Source organism: Lygodium microphyllum, chromosome 6, assembly GCF_053477565.2.
Source record: "Lygodium microphyllum isolate KBCC chromosome 6, Lygodium_microphyllum_v1.1.10, whole genome shotgun sequence".
NCBI classification, from domain to species: Eukaryota; Viridiplantae; Streptophyta; class Polypodiopsida; order Schizaeales; family Lygodiaceae; genus Lygodium; species Lygodium microphyllum.
In genome coordinates this window covers 133,819,944-133,843,192 of record NC_141140.1, presented here as the reverse complement: position 1 = coordinate 133,843,192, position 23,249 = coordinate 133,819,944, and the positions used below count along the sequence as shown (strand labels likewise).

Here is a 23,249-nt window from a genome sequence, read left to right as displayed (position 1 = left end):
AATATTTAAATTTCAACCTGATAGTAGAACAAGCTTCATTTCATCTCCTACTCTCTCTTGATTATGCTTAAGAGGCTTCAATACATCCACAAGCATCACATGTTGGTGCTAATACCTACGATATTTCATGTCAAGTACAGTGTTCATTATATATCAATGTTTTTAAATATATTAATTAACCCTAACATCAATCATTAGGATCTCAATCCATTCTAACATTCATCCCTAGAATCCAATTATTAAAAGTCGATTAAATGAAAAGTAGGATCCTTAATGTCTCATAACGTGTGGTCCACTTTATGGCTTTTAATGAGTCTATTATGGGTCTATTCTAAGCTCAATTTTGTTCAATTCCTTGGCTAAGCCCAATATAGTAAAAAGAGAGATACATCTTGGCATTATCAATATGGACTTTTCATAATATGGATTTGCATGTGTGCATCTAATGTACCACATTTAAATGCACACGAGTTAGCATTTAAATCATCACTCATGTTGAATTCAACTAGATAATATGCATGTGAGAGAAGTGAAACCCCTATGTACTTTTTCTTAAAGTTACTTTGAGTCCATAATTTAGTGGCTTGAGTTGAAAGTGTTTATCGATGACCTAAGGGTAGCCACTGTAAGGGAAATGATGTTGATTATCTTAAGAAAGTGCTTTGAGTGCTACAAACAATTTTGTATCGCTCTTAACCCATGGAAGTGTCTTTGGAGTGCCTTATGGACTATTGCTAGGCCATGTGGTCAGTTCAGTAGGGATCGCAACTGACCCTAAAAAGATTAAGGTCATAGTTGCTATGAGTCCACCACGCACTCTGAAAGAGGTACATAGCTTTCTGTGACAAATTAGAATTTCAAAAAGGCTTGAGTTTGGAGGCCATCATCTAAATCGCCACCTTGATTCCCTTAGCTTATGGATTAATATTGATCTTAGATTTTTCAAGTGTATCCTTCCCTATGAATGTCCATGCCTTACATCAAACTTTTTTTTTTCTAAAGCACCAATCTAGAAATCAAGCTTGTAAAAAATTGTAGTATACATGTAGCTCAAAGATAACAAAAACATGTCCTAAAAGATAGACTTAATGTTTCCTTTCCTTCACAAGTTTTCTTTGTGTGTGTGTTATTTGACTCTTCATCACAAATGAAACTATGGGCTATTGTATTTCCGAATCTAAAGTCTCTTTTGGCTAGGTACAATAACTACTACTAAGAAAAACATCACAGCTTTTTGTGTACTAACAATAAATGTCAAGCTTTACGAAATAGTGATCTACATAAATGAAACTCTTGAGTACACAAGTAATGGAAATAAATGTTTATCCAATAACTCAACTAGACTCTAGCCAATGAGAGGGGTTTCTTAACTTGAGGCATGTGATCTATCACAATTAGGTGTTATCACACTTTTCTCTGGTCATCATTGGTGAGGTTGAATTCTTTAATTGAGACATGCAATGCGTCATATTTCTACATTCAAATATGTACATAGCATTTATCAAAGTTAAAGCTTGCAATTATCAACTAGTCATTAATTATAGTAATAATATCCATAGTACATAGCATTGATCAAAGGTAAAGCTCGTAATTATCAATTAGTCATTAACAAGAGTGTAATAATATTCATAAGCATTGTTGTTTGCCTTATAAAAATGTATTCACACATCAATATGCTACAATTACAATGTAAAGGTGGTCATTTGTTTCTTTACTATGTTTTAAAAAAACCTTTGAATTCTTCTAGAACAAAAAGTGCATACTTATATCAAGACAATCTCACCTAATGTAGTTTTGGCAATACTTTTTCATAAAAGGATTCAAACATATTGATACATCCATAGCTTGTGAACATGTTAGTGGATCCAATAAAACAATCACATTTCTCCTACTTCACATGTGTTTTGATTTCAAAGGATCCAAACATTTTATTACACATCTACATCTTAGGCCCAATTCATCATCAATCAAAGTGGGCACAAGCCAATGTCTTGGAATACTCCAGCAAACCGTCAATCATCCAACATTTTTTGTTTCAATACCCACATGAAAGCCCTTGAAGAGAACCACTCTGGTTCTCTCTAGCAACAACATTTAGACACAATTACTATTTATACACCCATGATAATAAAAAGAAAAACACCATCACCATGGAAAAAGGCATCCAATGTGCTATGGATCATCCTCAGAGGCTTAGCAATCAAAGAGATTTGCCATAGGGAAATGGCATGTTTGCGAAATTCACCAGGGAAATTTTCTACAAAACTTCTGGGCACAAAAACTTAGCTTGCAAAACGGCCAGTATCCAATCCAAAGAGCTCAAATGGGCATCGCAACAAACTCACATTTACATAAACAAATAAGTTGCACTCATGATCTTTGCCCTCATCCATGTTAAGATATGTGCGTACTCCAAAAGAATTCAAATGTAATCAGAAAATTCAAAGAATGTGAGACTGAATTGAGCATTAGGATTCCTAGAGTGCCATTTTACAGTTCTGCCTTACTGGGTTGCCCAGGGAATATAGCTTTCCTATTCAATAATGCATGCTCAAATCTTGTCGCATTGCTTACAATGCTTATAGATAAAACAGAACCATCCTATCCTGTAGTTCCTGTCTCTGAGATGAGCACTCCAATCAAAATTTTAACAGAGTTCTCATCCCAGACATGGAAATAGAAAAGTAAGGAGTGTTTGTCATCTTGTGTGCCAAGCCATGTGGCAAAACACCCACTGAAGAATGGATGCATTGTTTTCTAGAGAAGCTTTTAGACAATACACGGGCGTCTGCAGTAACAATGTCAATGACAAACATTGTCTTGGTTGATCAGGCATCACACAAATCAGTGTTGAGAAAACCGTCAAAAATCAAAAGGAACTGCATTTTTTAACATAGATCCCCAAGGTTTCAAAGCAAAATTTTCAAAAGTTCCCTTCCCATTATTACTAGCAGGAGGGAAAAGCTACAAGAGCTTTGCTTCCAACTCTATCATCTCTTGCACTCCCACAAATGGTGTGAGTAGAGGCATGTGTGTGTTCCGCAATGAGAGAGAGAGAGAGAGAGAGAGAGAGAGAGAGAGAGAGAGTGTGTGTGTGTGTGTGTGTGTGTGTGTGCACACTGTGGGGTGTGTGTGTGCATGTGCATGTGCGCCTGTGTGCATTTTCAGGTTTTTATTTTGCCTTCCGCCCTCTTTAGGGTGGATGGCTTTCAAAGAGAGCACCCTCGTGTCACCTCTGCCAATGAACAGAATAATCTGTACGGCCACACAAAAGCTTGGAGTGACAACTGCAATGCTCACAATCATTTGATCAATAGCGCATCCTACAAGATAATGCATACAAACAACATGTTCATGTGATGCAAAGGCTAAAGAATAGTACCTGCAGACAGGGGTTTTTTGAATAGTGCGTCCACTGAAAAACCACTCACTCGAAGAGCATGGGGATGGATTATTCAAGCAGCCTGAGGTACTTCTGCCAGGTTGCAAGCTTCTTCATGAGCTAACATCGTCACCATCTCCAAACTTCCCCAAAGCCAATTGACTAATCTCTAAAAGATTCTGTGCATCTTCAAACCTCCCTGCATTATTAAATGCAGAGCACATCATCCTGTAAGTTCTATCATCAGGAATCCAACCATTTTTCTCCATTTCCTGGAAAGATTTGGAAGCATCATCCAGTCGACCTGCTCTTATTAAAACCCCAAGCATTGCATTTACTACAACTGTGTCTATACAGACACCTTCTTTATGTACTTGTTCAAAAACTTCAAGAGCTTCATCTATGCAACCTGCCTTTCCATAACCAGCAATTAGAGCACTATATGTCTCTACGCTAGGCCCTTGACCTCTAGCTTTCATTTCTGCTAGTAACCTGCTAACCTTGTCCTTCATTCCAGCTTTGGCAAATGCCCGAATAAGAATGTTGAATGTAACAGAATTTGGAAAACAACCCACATCGTCCATTTCAAGAAACAATTTATAGGCCTCTTGAAGCCTACCTGCCTCGGTGAGACCAGAGATGAGACTGCTGTATGACACAACATTCGGCACATGACCCATGTTGTGCAACTCTTGAAAATAAGTGAATGCCTCATCAATCTTGCCAGACTTGCTCAAAGCAGTAATCATAATAGTGTAGGTCACCACATTTGCCATTCCAGATTTTTCGACAGTTCTTCGGAACAATCTCTTTGCTGCACCTAGTTTGTTTGCTTTCCCAAGGCTGTGAATGAGAATAGAGAATGTGTACTCATCAGGAGAAATACCCTCCATGGCCATTTCTTCAACTATCTGAGTGGCCGCATCTATGTATCCGGATCTACCTAGAGTGTTGAAAATTGTATTGTAAGTAGTTATATTGGGCTTGACTCCGTCAGCTCTCATCTCTCTCCACAGCCCATAGGCTTCCTGTACTGCATTTTCTCTACCTAACAAATTTATTAGAATGCTGTAGGTTACAGCATTAGGACCAATTCTCCTATCCTTCATTTCTTTATAAAGCCTCAGTGCCTCAGGGACATCACCACTTTTGCCAAATGCATGTATAATGTTGTTAAAAGTCACCAAGGTTGGCTTTACACCCCTAGTGCACATGTCATGGAAAATACCTGCAGCCTCCTTGAATTTACCTTCATGTGAAAATCCTTTTATAACTGCATTGAACAGAACAGGACTGATGCAAGCACCCCTAGCAATGAGCTCCTGTAAAAGGGAAAATGATGCACTAGCTTCCCCTCTTTGAGACAAACCAAGAATAAGATGATGCAGTATGAGTGCACTTGGAATCCTTCCATTGACCTTGAGCTCCTTGTAAACACTGTAAGCTTCCCCAATGAATCCTAAATGGAAAAGACATTCCACAAAGGCAGTAAATACTGACATTGCAGGCTGCAAACCAAACTGTCTGGCCTCTAAGAGAAACATTCTTGCCATTTCTACATAGCCGGACTTACAAAGACTAACAATCAATGTTTTATACATGGATTTTTTAAGTATTCCACCCCGGCCCTTCATTTCAGCAAAGATTCTTACAGCCTCTGTGACCTGCCCTAATTTTGCCAGCCCATATACCAGATCATCATGTGCCTCCATGTTTGCAACTTCATCCCTGCTTTTCATTTCTTGGAATAGCATGAATGCTTCACCAACTTTACCTTTTCTACAAAGTGAGCTGATCTCTGCACTTCTCACATCCGTTATCTCATTTGCAGCTTTACAACAAAAATTCATGTGTAGGGATGAAACGTATTTTTTCCTGCCAAAAGCTGAGATAACTCACCATTAGCTATCAAAATAAAAAACTAGTAGCATATACTAAAAGACATAACATCCTGTTCTGATGATATATATGCAACGTCAACTTTAGGTGTTGAAAACTCCAATATCAATCAACAACTGCTAATAAGCAGATACACTGACCCTTTGTAATTCTAGGAGACTCCATCGAACTGAGATGCAGCAGATAGAAGGTGATAACTAAGATGGTACGAGAGAGAAAATCGAGTGACTACCCTAGTGGTAAGCAACTTATTTTATTAACCCACTGACTTGGGTTCAGATCTCCCTTTTTCTATTACTATACTAAATGACAGTGCGGGATGTAGGAGTTGAACCCGAGACCTTTTGATCACCATGCATTCAACTTAATCAATTGAGCTACACCCATTCTCTCTCTCTCTCTCTCTCTCTCTCTCTCTCTCTCTCTCTCTCTCTCTCTATAAATGAATCATCTACAAGAGACTGTCCTTGAAGCATAGAGGCAGCAAGAAGAACCACACCAATAATTTCACCACTATCAACCACCAGCTTATCCAGAAGGGAGAGCATTGGATGAGTCACCCACGCAAATAGCAAAGGGCTAAGGAGGCATCCCTACCAAAGGTACCAAGTTAGAGCAATCTCTTGAGTTTTACACCCCCCCCCCCCCAAACGTCATGAGGACATGTATTTGTGAAACCTCACCTAACATGTGGATTAATTTTTAATCACATGATTAAGTAAATGTTGCACATGTGAGTTGTAACTGGGGTTAAAGTAAATTTACGAGCCCGGGACTCAAGGAAATCACGGGATGTCAAAGGCAAAAGTTAGTATAAGTTATGCCGCACAGGTACTTGGTGGTATTTTGGTGCCAGTTGTTGGCCTAGGTCATTCATTTGGCCATAAGTATCGGTTGGAACACTAGAGAAGTGACATTTAATGGTACCTAACGCCAATCTGATGGTCAAGGATGGTGCAAAGACACTCGGGAATAGAAGTTATTATTGGCCAATTGATTATTTTTCACGACACTGAAATAATTATTAGATTAATTTTCAGTATTTAAAGACTGAAAATTAATATTTAATTATGACTAATGCTGAAAAAACCGTTTGGAAAGGTTGCCACTTGTCAAAACTGCCCGTGCAATATTGAAAAACGTCTTTAGAGGTTGGAGAGAGGTATTTTTAATGTATTCAGCTTGCAAGAGAGAGGGAGATGCTGCTGGTCTGATTTACAGCCATTGGATGACCTTCTGAGGCAGCCAGGGGGAGGAGCCAATCAATAGCAGGTGATAGCATCTACAAGCTGTTGAGACAGGGCAACAGCAGTATATGACTGATTTTCTTCAGTTCTTTGTATCTACATGTTGTGGCAAGGTAGCATCTGTATTTGACTGATTTTCAATCATCCTTCGCAACAAAACTCTGAATTTTCTCTCGACAGCTTTCTCTCTCATCTCCCAACCATTTCACAACCTTGCTCCAAAGATCTTAGGATTTGGACCCATGGAGACTGACAAGGGAGGCTAAGAAATTGTAGATTTCCCTACTGTAAACCCTAATTTACAGCACAAATTAGGGTTTAGCAACAACCTCGAGAAGTGTGCCAAAAATTGGAAGCTCCAAGACTTGGATTCAACAGGGCTGAAGCTGTTTTTAGCCTATTCAAGTGGAGGGACTAGAAAATAATTGAATTTGGGACATTTTCCATCTCCATCAAAGTGGGTGAAGGCTAATTAAGTGTCCGAATCAGGGGGCAAATCAGATTGAAGACTTGCTGGTCACTTTGGACAGCAAGGGGAGTTTGGATTGCGAAGGGGATCAGAAGAATCCCATTGTAAATCAACTTCTTCTTCAAGAAAGCTAAAGAAATACTGAAAGAGGCGCCAATTTTAGGGCCAATCAAGTGTGCATTGTCCAAGATCAGTAGGTAAATTTGTATTTTCAGATTTGCATTAATTGTATGATGTTGTAATTAAGTTGTAATCAGGGCATTACCACCCTCCCAAAGAACGAAGGTTGGTTTCACCCAAAAAAAAAAAAAGCTATACACACCACTCCATTAGAGCTGATTGTTTCAATAAGAGAAGTCATTCGAGGGCAAAAGCCTAGGAAAGATATTAATTGTCAAAAAAAGAACTAATTAACATGATCAAAAGCTTTTTCAATATCCACTTCAATCATAACCTCCTGACCAAAAGCTTTGGCATAATCTATCCCCCATTGAACCTTCAAAATATTGTAGATAATATTATGCCCCTTAATGAAACCATATTGCTGTCGGTGAATCAACTCTCAGAATTTTTTCTAAAGCATGTCAACCATGATCATGGAGAAAAATTTACACAATGATCCCATGATAGAAATGGGCCTCCATTGTTGAAATGTTAGGTCAATTAGAAACTTTCGGACCAAGTAGTTCTTAAGTACATAAAGGATTTACTAGCTAAAGGCCCCCTGGCACCCTATCCACCTCCTACTTAATACGATCCTTGCTGGGAGACCTCTCGCCATCAAAATTTTGTTGATCCTTGCTGGCAAATTTCTGTACTCCATGTGTGACTTTAGGTCCAAATTTGGTGGTGACACTTCTCATTAAAAGTGACCTTTTACCTCTTTCTGTGAGATGTCCAGATACAAGCAAAGATAATCGAATCTTCTCTATCTTGTAGAAAAGTTGCCAGTATATATTGATGAAAATAGACTCTCTTTTTAAACCAAAAAGAAGATATTGCCAAACTTTAACCGTCTTCCTGCTGAAGGTTGATAGTGTTCTGAGGCTATTGACAAGGTCTCTATTCGCAAGTGAAGCTTTGCAAGGAAGACAACAATTTTGCCTGCAAGCGAACCTTTAGTAAGGATGACATTTGGCCCGTTCTCCGAACTTGTTAACAAAGTCGAGCAAGTGGGTCCTTATACTGGTCAAATAAGGTGAAAATGGTTCATTTCGCAGACCATTCCATCCCAAGCTTTTTTTGCGTGGAAGATGGGACAAGACCTCCACCTCCATCTCGATGATATTAGCATCCAAAAAGTCTGCCCATTCTATCCTTACCTAGTCGCGCACCATATCCATAATATAATAACAAGCAGCACAAACAGCGACAATAAGAGTTTCTTGTGATCCCAACAAAGTTTTGTAGCAATCCAAGTGTTAAGCTAAAAAGGTGCATTACGAATTTAACGCTTAATTAGCTCTTTAAAACAATCCCAAAACTCAAAAACTACCAAACTTTCTTTGTCCCATAAAACACTCAAACTTTGGGAGGATCCACATCTATAAAGAGAAGGCTGCCCAGCCACTTAGCCTAGCCTTGCTGCTGGCACCTCACCAAGCAGATACCTCAGTTTGTGTTGTTGTCCACCAGCAAAGCACCAGCCACTCTATTCATCCTCCATCCATTGCTGTATTTCCTGATCATACTCTTATTCAGCTTATCAGTAGCTGATGCTGACTGCTGAACAGCCTGTGTTTACTGCACATTATTAGTACAAACGTGTATTTTCAATGCTTAGCTTTGCCATTATTAAGTTGTGCACATGTGAGGTGCACATGTGAAGTGAAGTTATTTAAATCATAGTGGCGCCTTGAGTAACTTATGTGAATAGTGGGTGACATTTGCAGAAGTTGTACAATAATATGCCAAACAGGTACTTGGTGTCAATTTGTGTCTAAGCCATTAATTGGGCCATTAAATGTCTAGTGGTGGCATTGAGGAACTAGGTATTAATTAATATATTAATACTAATCCTAGGCCAATTAATGTTGGAAAAATTAAATGTCCTTTGGGATTAGCACATTAATTGGGAATGGGCACTAGCTAGTTCTTGGGAAGGGTCAATTGGATAATTAATTAATTCTCATAAATTAAATTTTGGAAAGTAATTAATTAAAGCTAGAAATTACATTTGGAACCCATGCAAGGCTAAGAGAGGCCTGTTGGGGCCGGCTGGCTGGCTGAGGGTCGTTCCAACCAGTTAGTGTAACTGTGGAGCTGAGAGAGAGAGGAGAGAGTCTTGTTATAGTAGGTGCTAGCAATCTAGGACCTTTCCAGCCAGCCATGGAAGCTCTAGCAACATGCAACTGCTTCCTAGAGGTGACTAGTAGTAGCAGGCGACTGCTTGCTGGGGCTGCTGACAACATCACAAGCCTCCACGTCAATAGGCAACAGCACTTTTTCTGTCCCAAATCAGGGCAGCAGCTGGTACATGCACTTTTTGGTGACAGAATTGGGAAATTTCTCTCTCTCCAGCTCTCTCTCTCTCTCTCTCATCAATCTCTCAATAGTTCTCAACCATTGCCAACTTAGGGTGAAAGGCAACTAAAGGAATTGCTCCACAACCACCTCAGGACCTGTGCCAATTACTAAGTGAAGACCCATGTACTCAGTGTAGCAACCAAAGGTGAATTGTAGTTGATCCGAAGAGCAGCCCTTTCTCAAATTATTGTGGCCTGCATGCAAGAGATTGAAGACCTAAACTGAGCCTAAATTGTTGATAGAATTAAGGGGTAACTTGTGCCCAAGAAGTGTGGGTCATTTATGACAACCATTGTATTGAAGATTGAAGGAGGTTAGTCCATATCTTAGTGTACTTCAACCTTATAGCAATACAAGATAAAGAAATACTACAAGGGGTGCCAATTGTTGGGACGAATCGTGTGTCAATTGTCTAAGATTAAGTGGTAAATTGTGCATTTTCAGATTTTTGTATTTAATGCTGCTTGTTATTTGAGTTAAATACCCTGGCGGTTGTGACACATAAACATCCTCATGCAAATCCCCATTCAAGAATAATGTCTTAATGTCCAATAAATGTACCTTCCAACCATAATTTGCAGCCATAGCAATCACACATCTCACCATACTCATATGGGACGTAGAAGCAAAAGTTTCCTCATAATCTATGCCCTTTTTTTGCACATAGCCTTTTGCTACCAACTATCTTTGTACCTATCAATTGTACCATCAACCTTACGTTTGAGTTTAAAAACCCCATTTTGTGCCAATGGCTTTCTTGCTAGGTGGTAAATCCACAAGATCCCATATAGAGCTAGTGTCCAAAGAAAGTGGCCAAAGGTCTCAAAGACATCACCAATGTCATGGGTGGCTGCCATTTGAGACTAGTCATGTTAAAATGCAGCATTTTCAGCAAATATGACGTCCCTACTGATAGATACCTTCTTCATGTATGGGTCATACACATGATAGCCTTTCCTTTCCAAGATGTATCCAATAATAATGCACTCTAAAGGCTTTCTTGAGGAACCACATCATCTATACAATTTCCCTTCTTCATTTCCATTTTTTATTTCTATTTCCAGCCCCAAAAAGGCTTTCTAAGGTCTTCCAAGAGTGTCAAAGCTTCGTACGAGAGACTTTAACGAGTGAGACTCGAGACTGTTTGTGCCTATATATACGGCACCTCCCATTCACTCTTCACCCACTTCACCAAACTCCCTTCTTTTGAAACTTTCGTCTCTTCTCTTTCCTCTCTCCTTCCTTCATCTTCTTTAGGCTCCCTACACTCTTGCATTAGGTTTGCGTTTGGATTCCATCCTATTGGCATCATCATCCACACATAGGCAACAGCTTCCAAAGCCCTTCCTCCTTTGTGTTTCGTACTCACCCCTCTAGAGTCATCATCCACTTGCCAAGAGTTAGCTCTTCTCCTTCAAGCGACAATTTGTCCCTGTGTTTGGCTGCTTTGGAGATCCTCCACTTACCTAGCGTCTACATCAGCAACCGACATCACCCTTTTTTGGCTCCATGCCTTGCCTTTTAGTTCCTGGCCACTCCCCACTCATCAAATGTCACTCTTCCAGAGCTGACACTTCATCATCAGAGGTTGCTACATTTGCATTATCAGTTTTTGGCTCTTCTATCTCCTCCAGTGTCACTCTTCAACAGCTAGCATCAGTCTTCGGGCCTATGTTTGCAGACTCAGAGGCTCCCTCTCCTCTGGCAACAATCTTCCTGCTCCAAGCATCACCAGTCATTATCCTTGCATTGATGATTCAAAGGCTCCATTTCGACGGCAGTCTCCCTACTCCATGCAATACCTCATCATTTGTAGACTTGGAGGCTTCTTCTGAAGCCTCCGTGCTCCAAGGCATCCTTCATGCTATAACACCCTTGTATCCAATTCACTTCATTATTTTATTTCATTCATTTGAGTTTCTCTGATCTCCTCTTCTCAGTGTTTGTTGTACACACCCTATGTTCCTCCTTACAAACCCTATTGTCTCTTGGTTGCTCAGTCATTCCTTGACATGGTATTAGAGCATACATGTTTTCTTAACACGCTTATCATCAAGCTTCCCACAAAGCTCTTTCAAAATATCCGCACAAGCTATGCAACCAAACACCCAAAGTGGTCAACTTTGGGTTTTTTGCCATGCCAAGCTTTGAACAGTGTAATCATCTTCAAATCCTTTGTAAGTGTGTGATTCAATACATGATTGGCATTCTAAAGCCCTTCCAACCAAAATTTATAAGGCAGCACCTTGCTTTTCAACATGCAATGAATCATTTTCATGAGAATGCAATTTTTCCTTTCACGAACTCCATTTTGCTGAGGAGTCATTCTAACAATGCCTTGATATGTAATGCCACGATCCAACAAATATGTCTCAAATGCACGAAATATGTACTTCTTCCCTCTATTTGTGCGAAGTGTCTGCACTTTTTAAGTTTAAACCAGTTTCAACCCCAAGCTTTGTCACAAGATGTTATAAATACATTAGATTTAGCCTTCAACCCATACACCCATATATACTTGAAGTAGTCGCCAATAAATGTAACAAAGTAAAGATAACCTCTGAGTGCACATGTCCTCATGGGACCACAAACATCATAGTGAATAAGCTGCATTTTTCAAATAGCATGCACTGCACCATCCTTTTTCAAGGCAAACCTATGCATCTTGTCCAAAATATCCATAGCAGACATGCCGTAGCTCTACTTCTGCATAGCAAGCAAAAGCATAGTGATTGCCAAAGTATCATGAGATTATCTTTCATAGATATTCAACAAAAATAGACCATTATACAGGATGCTAAACAACCCAAGTGCATAATCTATCTCTCTATCTTTGACAATGAATTTTTCATCCTCAAAGATGACCTGAAAGCAATGCTTATTAGAAGCAAAGATAAACAACAAGTTCTATTAATGCCAAGCATAAACAAGACATCTAAAAGCATAAAATCAGAACCATCTGCAACAGTAATAGTGATTGTCCCAATGCCACATACATCATAACTATTGATGTTTGCACATGTAACACACTTCCTAGCAGGAGCTAAATGCAAAGAGACAAACAAGCACTTCCTAGAAGTGATGTGCTTTGATGCACCACAGCCAAATATCATGTTTGTTGCCTATCAACAACATTAAATGCTAAATCACCCATAGAAAAATCATAACTGTATGTGAGAAATGCATAATTCTCCTATACAAAGTTGGTTGAAGCATCACCATCTTCTAATTTGCTAGTTGATACCTCTTGGAAAGCCAAACTGGAGTGTTTCTTCTCCTTGGCCAATCTCTTTCTGCATCCATCAATATAGTGACCGGGCTTCTTGCAATAATGGCATTTTTTCTTCTTTTTAGACTTTTCCAAGTCTTGGACAGCCTTGTTTGATGTTGCTGATTTTTGCATTTTGCCCAATTTTACCTTTGGCTTTCAACTTGGAAACCATAGCTACATCACTAAATGCAATGCAACATTCTTCCGAGTGTTCCTCTTGTAAATATGAGGCCTTCCAACTCCACAAATATAAGGGGCTGCTACCCCTCCCAAAGACAACATCAAAGAGGTGTGGACACCAAGATATGACTCTTGAAGAGACTTCAACGTGATGTTCTAGCCCTCTCTTTGCTAGCTAGTGAAGAGTTACTAACTCTTCATTCACTAGATTTGGGATAACCAACCACTCCAATCTTCACTTCATATGCCAACCCATGCCGACAACCTCCCCTTGAAACTCGAAGATCATCAAATGAGATGAAGTCATCTGACTTTCGAGAATAGCGATCTCTTAATGAAGTAATACCACCTCCAAGTGTCTCCTCCATTGCTACTCGTGCTGCCTCCACTTGCATTGCAAGGTTTGTGTACTTACCATCTTCATGCAAAGCATCCATGGTCTGAAAAAGTAAATAATTGTAACTTGCTATAGAGAAAAAGCAAATATTTTAGGATCCTCTGATCCAATTCCTCATCGCTTGTCATCAAGAGTTGGCTCTAATACTCATCTCAATCTACCTTGAACAGTCCTCACCTCGATCAAGCCACAAACGCTCCAACTCGCCTCAATCTCATGTGTACTCTAGCACATGGCTACACTCGCTCTTTGTTGCTTCTCACAACTCCGCATGACTAGAAGAAGAAGAAAAAGATGTGATTGTAGACCACTTGATCCTCCATGATGTCCGCCACCACAATAATCTTCATAAGACGCCAAAAATCCTTTCACATCCACCTTGATTCAACACGTAGCCAACACCCAATTCAGCCAACACCTTTGGTTCATCATTTTTTAATTTATTAAAACACAATCTTAAAAGTGCCACATCACCAATTTTTAAAGGCTACATTTTTTAAAGAAAACATTGAGCTCCAGCCTTTGTATTTTGTGCCAACATGCTCTTGCATTTATCAAAACACGATCTCAATTCTACTACCCAAGATCTACTAGTGGTTGCACATGTCTCACCTCTCGCACACGCATCTTGTGCACTCCCTTGGCCATGTCATCCACATCTACCTATCCCATTGCCTGCCCAATGTATTAGCATGTATGTGTGGGCAGTACCCAAGTGCATTACAGATATATATTCTCCTCTATTAAAGAATCACTTCAATTTGAAACCCAAATGTTTTTGGTCATATTCTATGTTCTCATCATAGATCAATATCATGACGTTTAAGATATACTACCTTGGAACTTGCTAGGCCCATTTCCCATCATGCATATCTTTTAAAATGGAATAAAGTCTATACCTAAAACAAGAACTTTGGACACTTGTCACTTGATCATTTCTTTATGATCTATAGAAACACCCGACATCCTTAGTCTTATTCAAACATGGCATCCCTTCTATCCTTCTTAACTTGCCTAGGTCTAGGCTTCTTAGGCTTGTGTGAAATAGTATTCTACAAAGTCCTCAATCTCCTCACAAGACTCGCTAGGCCTATTGGCTTTTGCTAAAAGGGACATGTTTCAGAGTCAAAATTGTTGAATTCCAAACTAAGATTACAATCATTTATTATGCATTATCATGGCACAGCCCTAGCTTGTAACAGTAAAGGGTAATGAGATGGGAGTAGGCATGATTGTACGATGAACAAGTTCAATGTCAAAATGGGTCAAACTCCTTAATTTTCCACAAGGATGTGATTTACACATTAAATTCACGTGACGAGAAAGAGAATTCACAAGAGATTCATTTGATTGTAGATATGGCTATGTTCTAGCATGATGATGTAGCAGATGATGATGTGGCATGCTGGCATGGCAGTATGATCAAATCAAGAAAGTAAACAAAAATTACTCATTTAATTAAAACACTTATTTTTTCAATTTTATTAACTAATTGAAGTTGTGTTAAGATTTTGTGTCCTAAAAGCTATATTTTGGTTTTCCTATGTACAAAAAGCCACACGTCTTGAAAGCTAGGCAGGGAACAACTTCAAAAAGGCAATCATGGCAGTCAATCAATCAAAGGAGAAGACCTATTGCCCAATCGTGGCTGCCCAAGGCTGTTGTGCTGCTGTTCAGAGACTTGGCATGACTGCTGGCAAAGTTTTCTCAGGCTGAACTAACTGGTGGAGTTACTAGCTGTCAGGATGGAGCTGTCTACACCCTGGGCAGAGTAGTTTGCTGGCTGGCGATGCTGTTTCATGATCTGGCAAGATCACTCTGAACCTGGCATCAGTGCTGTAGACCTGTGTGGCTGTACCCAAGCTGTCATGGAGCTGTTCTGACAGTGGGCTTGACTTGTTGAGTAAATGTCAATCAAAATATCAAAGTTCTCTAGCATCCATACGGCAATCAAATTGAACAAGTCAAACTTTTTGAATATAGAGAGATATTTCTTGACCCTTCTCCTTGAAATATGGGCAAGAATTCAAAGTGAATCCTTGCTAGATCAGCAGACAGATCTCAAGTTGCAAAACAATACACAGTAACTTATATTTTAACCAACACAAAGGAAGCAGACATTTCTAAAGTACCTTGCTGCTCTGATTGTCTTGAGAGAACTACGTCAAACATTGCAAAGTATCTCTGGAGGACTCCTTTCATAAGACCATGGACTTAGAATTGTCCACTTCGTTAATTTTTTACTGTTAGCTACAGCACTAAGCTTGCTTGATGTTCCCACCACGATAAAGTTGCACCTGCCACAATGATGTCTGAGTAATCACTTTCCATGCACACAAGCAGGCACGCACAAGGACTTGGAGAGACACACACACACACACACACACACACATGCTCTCTCTCTCTCTCTCTCTCTCTCTCTCTCTCTCTCATTTTTTGTAGAACCTGGTATTCAATACCACAACAAAAAGGAAACATCGAGTACTTCCACCCTCTTGCCTCCAAAACATGCCCTAAATTACACTCTCACATTACTTAATAGGGTACGGGTACTCATTGAAGTAAGGGGGGAGAAAAAGAGCTCCACAGCCCAGTTCTGAAAAGACTCATCTCACAGCCTGTGACATTTTCTACTTCCCTTTCTCCTAGTGCTCTCAGTTGGTATATGTCTCACATTCTCTATGCAGCCAATCTTCATGCCAGATCAAGACACAGCTCAAAGAGCAGACTGGGAACCTGGTCCTGGAGTCTTAGTTTTATTACTACCAGTTGCACGGAGCTTGATATCCTCTGAAAAGACTCATCTCACAACCTGCGACCTTTTCTACTTCCCTTTCTCCTAGTGCTATCAGTTCGTATACGTGTCACATCCTCTATGCGGCCAATCTTCATGCCAGATCAAGACAGAGCTCAAAGAGCAGACTGGGAACCTGGTCCTGGAGTCTTAGTTTTATTACTACCAGTTGCACAGAGCTTGATATGCAAAGCATTGATACTAACATCCCTACACTTCTGAGCCACTTCTTGGGCAGTGAGCATTGCTGCATTGGCAGAAGCTTCTTCTCTATCAGCCTTCACCTTCCTGCTTCCTGCAACTTGGACAATAGTCTCCTTTCCAGAGAGATCAGTCACATGCATAAATGTATCATTGGAGGAAGTAAAAATGTGTGCAAATCCAAAACAGAGTTCCCCCTCCATGAGAGTAGGACCACTTAGGGTAACAGTCTCCTCCACCTCTTTGGTCTTCCTCTTCGACATTTTAGTAGGAGAAGGGAGGTGCTGAACCTTTCAGTCACAATGAAGACAAAGAGAGAACACTTGCACACAGCTGAAAGAGGAAAAAGAAAATCTCTCTCTTTCTCTTTTTTTGTAATGGGTTTTATATATTAATTACAGGAAAAACAAGTATAATATGACAAGATTACAAGGTGCAAGACGGCTCTAGGCTATCATGTATGAACCAAATCGAAGAGATTCAGTAACTACAAAAGATGAGACTGCAAGAAGCACCTTGGTGCCTGGGACTAGACAAACCCAAAGGATCAAGAGGTTTGACAAGATTTTGTCGCTTGAGCCTAGGCCTTCACTGCCAATGTCTCCAATACACTATCTTGAAAGAAGTCTCCCAATACCGCAAAACAGTTGGGTCTCTAATATTCAGCCCGCAAGGACAAAGGCACATCTGCAGGTTGGGAAGGACCTAGATACTTAAGATCCCAAGGAGTAATGGCTCTACCATTAGCATCAAAGACTAATTGGGCTAGAGGGCCCTGAGCGGGCAGTGGATCCTTGGCAAGGGCAAGAGAGCGGGTCGTAGGCACGTCCACCAATTTATCTCAATGACACGAATAAGTGCAAACAGGGTCTTGTGAAGAACAAGGTTGGGCAGGCGGTGTGGGCACAAAAGACCCCTTCACTTTTCCTTTAGTATGTCAAGGCTTCTATCCATCCATGTGTCTCCAAATTTGAAAGAGAAGCTGGTTGCTTGCCTTTGGAGTAACTTGTTTCAGTAAACTGTTGCGGGGCAGAAGGTGGGGGCTGGTTGTGCGACTTATCTTCGACCGTGTCCATTGGCTAATCCACTAGGGTGCTCTTGCAGCTCGGACATTCGGTCATGAAGTGTCACAGTTGACCACACAAGAAATAGTAGCTAGCAAAAGTACCCCACTCGAGCCGCAGCCAAAGAGGCCTCATGCCACTGCAATTGAGACACAACCAGCTGGGTCTCTTTCTAATATCCCATAGTAGGCACAGTCGATTGCAGTTGGCTGCCTTCAAACTTGGGGATACTAACACATAGCTCCCTTCAAAATTTGGGGTTGCTGACACATGGCCAACTACAGCCATCGCATCTTTTAGAAGGGCCCAATAAACTACCGGGCAGCTCCCCACTTCCACCCATACCGGACAAAAGTGCTTATGCAAGTATTGGAAATCTAGCAATGGACGCTAGGAGACAATGTGCACCAATTGTTTTTCATAGAAAAGGGACTGCATATGAAGGAGGAGATCCCATGCTGAAGGAGAACAAAGGACAACCTCATTGAATCCATGTGGGCCTGCAAAAATCTCCTCCGCACAATCCAATTGGAAAATAGCTATCAACCACTGACGGATCCTGACAAGCATAGGAATTCGACCACTGAGGAAGAGAATCACTCCTCTATCGTGGAAAGAGGAAAAGGATCGAAGAACCTCTTGAGTATGCACCTGCGTATCCAAAATCTCCTCATCCGCATAGGTAGGAATAGCTCTATGATTGTGTTCAACATATTCCCCAAGAATGGAGTTCACAAACTCAAGCAATTGGTCCCAATCGGGTTCTTGCAAGTCTTGTGAAGTAGGAGCCACCTGAGCATACAAGCAAGGTGAAGAATCACCCAATTCAAGAGTCACAAAAACCAAAGGAAATTTGGGATGGAGATGCTTGCTGCGTTTGACAAATGGCTAAACCTCCAAGGGAGGAGAAGTCATCTCATTGATGCATGGCACCATGTCCTCTTGCATGGCAACATCTTCTTCCATAGCTATTTCTGGTTCCAAAACTGCATCAAACTAATCCAAATCTTCCCCAGTTTGGCCTGCCATCAACAAACGGGGATTATGAACATGAGTGTTGAGGAAAAGCACAATAGGTGTGCAAGCTAGCAGGGTGGCAAGGCCCCCGAGGTAGGACAGCAAGACCCCCAGAGCAGAGCGACAGGCGGGGCCCCCAAGCTGGCATGCACGCAAAATAGGCTAACAGTCTATGCCTCTTTCTATTGCTGTCTTTTTTCTCTGCACACATAAACCTATGCAGGGCAAGCAGCACATAGAGCTACAAGGCCCTAGAACAAGGCAGCACTGCAGGAAGTGCACCCCTAGGACATGGTGGGATGCTCAAGCAACGCTCAAACAGTGTGTGGAACACATGGCTTCTCTCTCTCTCTCTCTCTCTCTCTCTCTCTCTCTCTCTCTCTCTCTCTCATATGTAATGGATCTTTATATCATATTATATCAAATCACATGAGGAATACAAAAGTCACGGCAAAGAAACAAAAGAAATTGCATATGCCAAGTGAAACCAGCCTTCCGTCTTGGAATGGGTGGAGATAACCTGATTTAAGAGCTAATTACAGCAATAAATAAATGCTCATAAAACGAAATACACACTTTACCATAACATTCTTGGACAGCAAACTCCCTATTGGCCCCAAAACTAGCACCCCTTGCGGTATTTCTTTAGCTTTCATTCAATTGGAAGGAGTACAACTTGAGATTCTTCAATCTCCTCCTGCTAACCAATTGCTCTTGCTATCATAAATGACCAGCAAGCCTTTTGGGTCATTTGCCCCTTGATTCACCCAGGACTTCTTCTCTAATTTGACCCTTGGTTGGCCAAATGCTGCCCCAAATCAATTCGGGATGGGCTGGCTCTTAAAATCCCTTGATAATCTTCAATTATCAACTGCTGATTTCAGTCCCTCGAGTCTTCAATCTCTGGCATGGATCCCAAGGTGGCTGCTAAACCCTAACTTCTGCTGTAAATTAGGGTTTACTGCAGAAATTACAGATCAGCCCACCAAACATGGCTGAAATCTCCTCCAAATGGTTGAGAATTGCTGAGAATGGCTGAGCATAGGCTGAAGGAGATGAGAGAATGTTGTAGAGGGAGAAAATTTTTAGATTTGTCGAGAAGCACTGATCAAAATCAGTTGCTGCCCTGCAGTACCAGCCCCAAACGGATGCATCAACAACAATAGGAGCATCAGGGACTGTGATCTTCAGGAGAAAGTGCATCAGCAACAATTGCCAGCTTCCAAAGGTCAAGAATATGCAATCTGCATCATCAAAATGGTCTCCAATAGCTGGGAAATGGCCCCAAAAGCTGGCAGCAACAGTCCAACGCCTCTTCCCAACAGCTCCAAAATGAAAAAACGAGATTTCCCTCTCCCTTTAGCCCTAGCCTTTCCCCCACTTGCATGGGAAAGTTTTGCCAAGTGGTAGCTTTCTTAATCCATTTTCAGCCATTTAATTAATTTTCAGAATTAATTAATTCTGAAAATTAATTCAACCCTTAATCCATGCCTAGAAAATTGACCTTGCCCATCCAAAGAATAATTGGCTAAGCCATTTGCAACCCAAAGTGGTCCCATGCATTAATTGACCCTTGGACAAGCATTAATCCATTAATTAATGCCTTGTTCCTAGTGTCACCACTGACACTTAATGGCCAATTAATGGTCCTAGGGGTAAACTGACACCAAAATTCACCTAGAATCTAAGTGTAACTTGTTACAACTTTTACATTTGACACCCATCTTTTTCACAGGGTCCTTCGACCTTCAACTGTGAAAAAGTAGCTTGCACCTCGCATGTGCAACACATGTGCATCTTTTAATTGCATATTTATTAATCATTTAATCAAATGTCAATTAAACATAAGCAAAGCATCAAATTTTCACGTCCTCGTGACACCAAGAATCAAGTCTTCTCTAGGGAGAAGGCCAACATGCTGAATGAGATCTAACTGCCAATGTAGAAGACCCTTGAGCCTAGCAATATATCCTTGGACACTAGAAGCTAAATCAAAAAGGAATGCATTCTGCACGACCCAATTGTGCCAACAGCCCCAAAATCTGACAAAGTGGAATAAAATCTTCATATGAGGTTGCATTAGAGTGAGATATTTTGCCTTGGCAAAGACCCTGTCAAAAGGGTACGGCAACAGCCGAACCATAGCTCTCCAAATAGTAGACAAAAGGGACCAAATCTTTCTGGCTAAAGGATAGGAAATAAATCTCTAATGAGAGAATCCCGCACTAGTAAAGCAAAAGAATCAATTGTCGTTCAAGATCTAGTGCTTGGAAAGAGAAAGCAAGCAAAAGCCCACCAATCGGCACTCTCCAAAGAAAGACTTTAAATTTGAACGAAGTCTTGTTTACCCAACCTTCCATCATAGTCATTTTCCACAACCCTTCAATTTCTCCAGACCTCGAACAGCATTGTCTTTGGTGACCAGCCAATGGTGATCATTGATTGTGAGATGATACACCTAATTAGTCAAAGCCTTTTCAAGATTCAACGCCCACCAATCGGCACTCTCCAAAGAAAGACTTTAAATTTGAACGAAGTCTTGTTTACCCAACCTTCCATCATAGTCATTTTCCACAACCCTTCAATTTCTCCAGACCTCGAATAGCATTGTCTTTGGTGACCAGCCAATGGTGATCATTGATCGTGAGATGATACACCTAATTAGTCAAAGCCTTTTCAAGATTCAACGGACATACAAGATCCCGATCTTGCCAAGGACAATCAAAATCAAGGGCAAGAAATGGTTGTCGATGCTGCAATACCATCAAAATTTAGCCCCATAAGTCACAATATCTGCGAGGGATCCGAAAAGGTATCTTGGCAATGGGGAAAGACATCAACACGCTAGCTCACCACGGTGGCATCAGCAATAGAAGTTAAACCCAGACATGCCATATGATTCACTTTGGATCAATCCTTACTTTTCTCATTCCAAGAGAGCAACCTTGATATAGCCAACAACAATTCCAATTGGAGAGTTACAAGTCAAGAGATCCTCCACTGAGTGCCATCGCACCTTCTAAAGAATTAGCTTCCATAAGCATACCAAATGAGTCACTAGATATGAGGAAGATGTCAAGAATTGCCCATCATTGTTAAGGATGTGCCACCCTAAGACTTGAATGATAGTATTACCATGCATAAGTCCTTGGTCTTCCAAAGAAAACCGGACGATAAAGACCCAAGGGTGATAATCAATGCCCATAGCTCAAAAAGTGAGGAATGAAGAACCACCATATGAGTCCGAGCATCCAAAATAGCCCCTCCTACCAAGAAACATGGCTCCAAGAAACCCAAGAAATACCACCATGCAAGGAGTCCTTTTTCCATAGCATGAAATAGATATGCCTATAGTAAGTGTGTGAGTGCACGACAAAAGAAGAAAAACCAGCACACATATACACACACACACACACAAAAAGGAAACAGAAGATGAAGGAAGAAGTATTGCACTAATTGAAGAAGAATGCTGAATACAATGATGAGGATTGATCGGTCCCTGCACGCAGCCCAAAGCATCAGTGAGGCACCAGATCAGGCTGAGATGATGAAGGCAGCACCAATGATGGGGAGTGTCAGAGAGGAGTGTGCTGAAGATAACCTACAAAAGTGAGAGTGATCAATGAGGTGGCTATAAATAGCCAACACCCTCCAAATCTGGCCAACTGCAGTGGGAGGCCCTAAATCTAGCCAACTAGTAAATGCATAAAAAATGAATGCATTAAATGCAGTCTGACTGCTGAAAAAAATGGGAAAAATGATGACAAAAATAACCAGCAGTCCTAGAGCAATCTAACACTGACCACAAGTGGAAACCTCTTGACAAACTAGGGAAACGGAGACATGGGAACTCTGGCAGTTTAGTGTGCATTTCTCCAATTTTAGGCGAATTTCTTGTGCATTTCCCTAGTCTATCGGAAGGTTTCCACCTCTGGACAGTGTCAAACTGCTCCACAACTGCTGGTTATTTTTGTCATCATTTTCCCCATTTTTTTCAGCAGTCAGACTGCATGTAATGCAGTCATTTTTATGTATTTACTGCAGTAGCCTAGATTTAGGGCCTCCTGCAGCAGTCGGCCAGATTTGGAGGGTGTTGGCTATTTATAGCCACCTCATTGATCACTCTCTCACTTTGCAGGTTATTTTCAGCACACTCCTCTCCAACACTCTCCGTCATTGGCGCTGCCTTCATTGTCTCAGCCTGATCTGGTGCCTCGCTGATGCTCCAGGCTGTGTGCAGGAACTGATCAGTCCTCATCATTGTATTCAGCATTCTTCTTTAGTCTATGCAGTGTTTCTTCCTTCGTCTCTCTTTTTTTTTCCGTGAATAAGACTATTTCTTCCTCTGTGTGTGTGTGTGTGTGTGTGTGTGTGCGCGCGCCCGTGTGCTCGTGTTTCTTCTTCCGTCGCACACTCACATGTTAGCCTACCAACTTTAGCCGTATCAATCTGTCATCTCCTAGTTGTGAGCTCCTGTCAAAGTCTGATGGAGACATGGGAGCTCTGGCAGTTTAGTGTGCATTTTTCCCATTTTAGGGACATTTCTTGTGCATTTCCCTAGTTTGTCAAGAGGTTTCCACCTCTGGTCAGTGTAGACTGCTCCACGATTGCTGGTTATTTTTGTCATCATTTCCTCGTTTTTTTCAGCAGTAGGACTGCATTTAATGCAGTCATTTTTATGCATTTACTGCAGTCGACCAGATTTAGGGTCTCCTGCTGCAGTCGGCCAGATTTGGAGGGCGTCGGCTATTTATGGCCACCTCATTGATCACTCTATCACTTCTGCAAGTTATCTTCAGCAC

The 23,249-nt window shown here is 41.0% G+C and overlaps 1 protein-coding gene and 1 pseudogene across 4 annotated transcripts in view; both read right to left on the bottom strand.

The window, feature by feature from the left end:
* Window positions 1–1,837: 1,837 nt before the first annotated feature.
* LOC148035157 (uncharacterized) overlaps window positions 1,838–23,249 on the bottom strand; it is a 70,613-nt gene continuing 49,201 nt past the window's right edge. For 2 of the 4 annotated variants that reach the window (XM_087680126.1, XM_087680127.1), the window contains 2 exons: window positions 15,504–15,668; window positions 1,839–5,267 (listed from right to left, as the gene is read on the bottom strand). In XM_087680126.1, coding sequence (XP_087536252.1) covers window positions 3,496–5,267; window positions 15,504–15,573 — 1,842 coding nt within the window. In that variant the 5' untranslated portion in view covers window positions 15,574–15,668 and the 3' untranslated portion in view covers window positions 1,839–3,495. Of the gene's footprint in view, window positions 5,268–15,503; window positions 15,669–23,249 lie in introns of those variants that run through there. The other 2 variants (XR_015691161.1, XM_087680128.1) reach the window with 2 other exon arrangements.
* LOC148035159 (small ribosomal subunit protein uS11z pseudogene) lies at window positions 16,177–16,629 on the bottom strand (annotated as a pseudogene).